The 374-nt window shown below is 45.2% G+C and overlaps 1 pseudogene across 1 annotated transcript in view; it reads left to right on the forward strand.

Moving 5' to 3' along the window:
* Positions 1–12: 12 nt before the first annotated feature.
* Positions 13–374, forward strand: part of TEOVI_000566100:pseudogene — a 1,665-nt pseudogene continuing 1,303 nt past the window's right edge. The window contains exon 1 of the mRNA in view: positions 13–374. This exon is cut by the window's right edge and continues 1,303 nt beyond it. Coding sequence covers positions 13–374 — 362 coding nt within the window.

The following is a 374-nucleotide window of genomic DNA, read 5'->3' on the forward strand; positions in this document are numbered from 1 at the left end:
TTGAGGAGGATCAAGGGTATTTCAACTCGTAAAAAGGGAGGGAGATTATATTTAATAGTGATTGCGCTGCTGATAGTGGTCGGGGTTATGGCGACAATGGATATAAGAAGTAGCCATACGGAAACCGGTCACGGGTTGAGAAAAGAAAATTTCCACAGTAGTTATGCACCAAGGATTAGTTATGTTGTGGTGCAAAACAGACCCTCCCCAGGGTGGTGTAGAATGCTCTTAAGCTCTATACTCACCAATGTGTCGGTGGTTACGTTGGGTATGGGAGGATGGTATGGTAACGTAAGAAGATGGACCTGGATATATAATTATGTATGGCGGGGAGAAGCGCGTGAGAGCGATGTGATTGTGATATTCGATGGGGG

Source organism: Trypanosoma equiperdum, assembly GCF_001457755.1.
Source record: "Trypanosoma equiperdum strain OVI genome assembly, contig: ctg_1261, whole genome shotgun sequence".
Classification (NCBI taxonomy): Eukaryota; Euglenozoa; class Kinetoplastea; order Trypanosomatida; family Trypanosomatidae; genus Trypanosoma; species Trypanosoma equiperdum.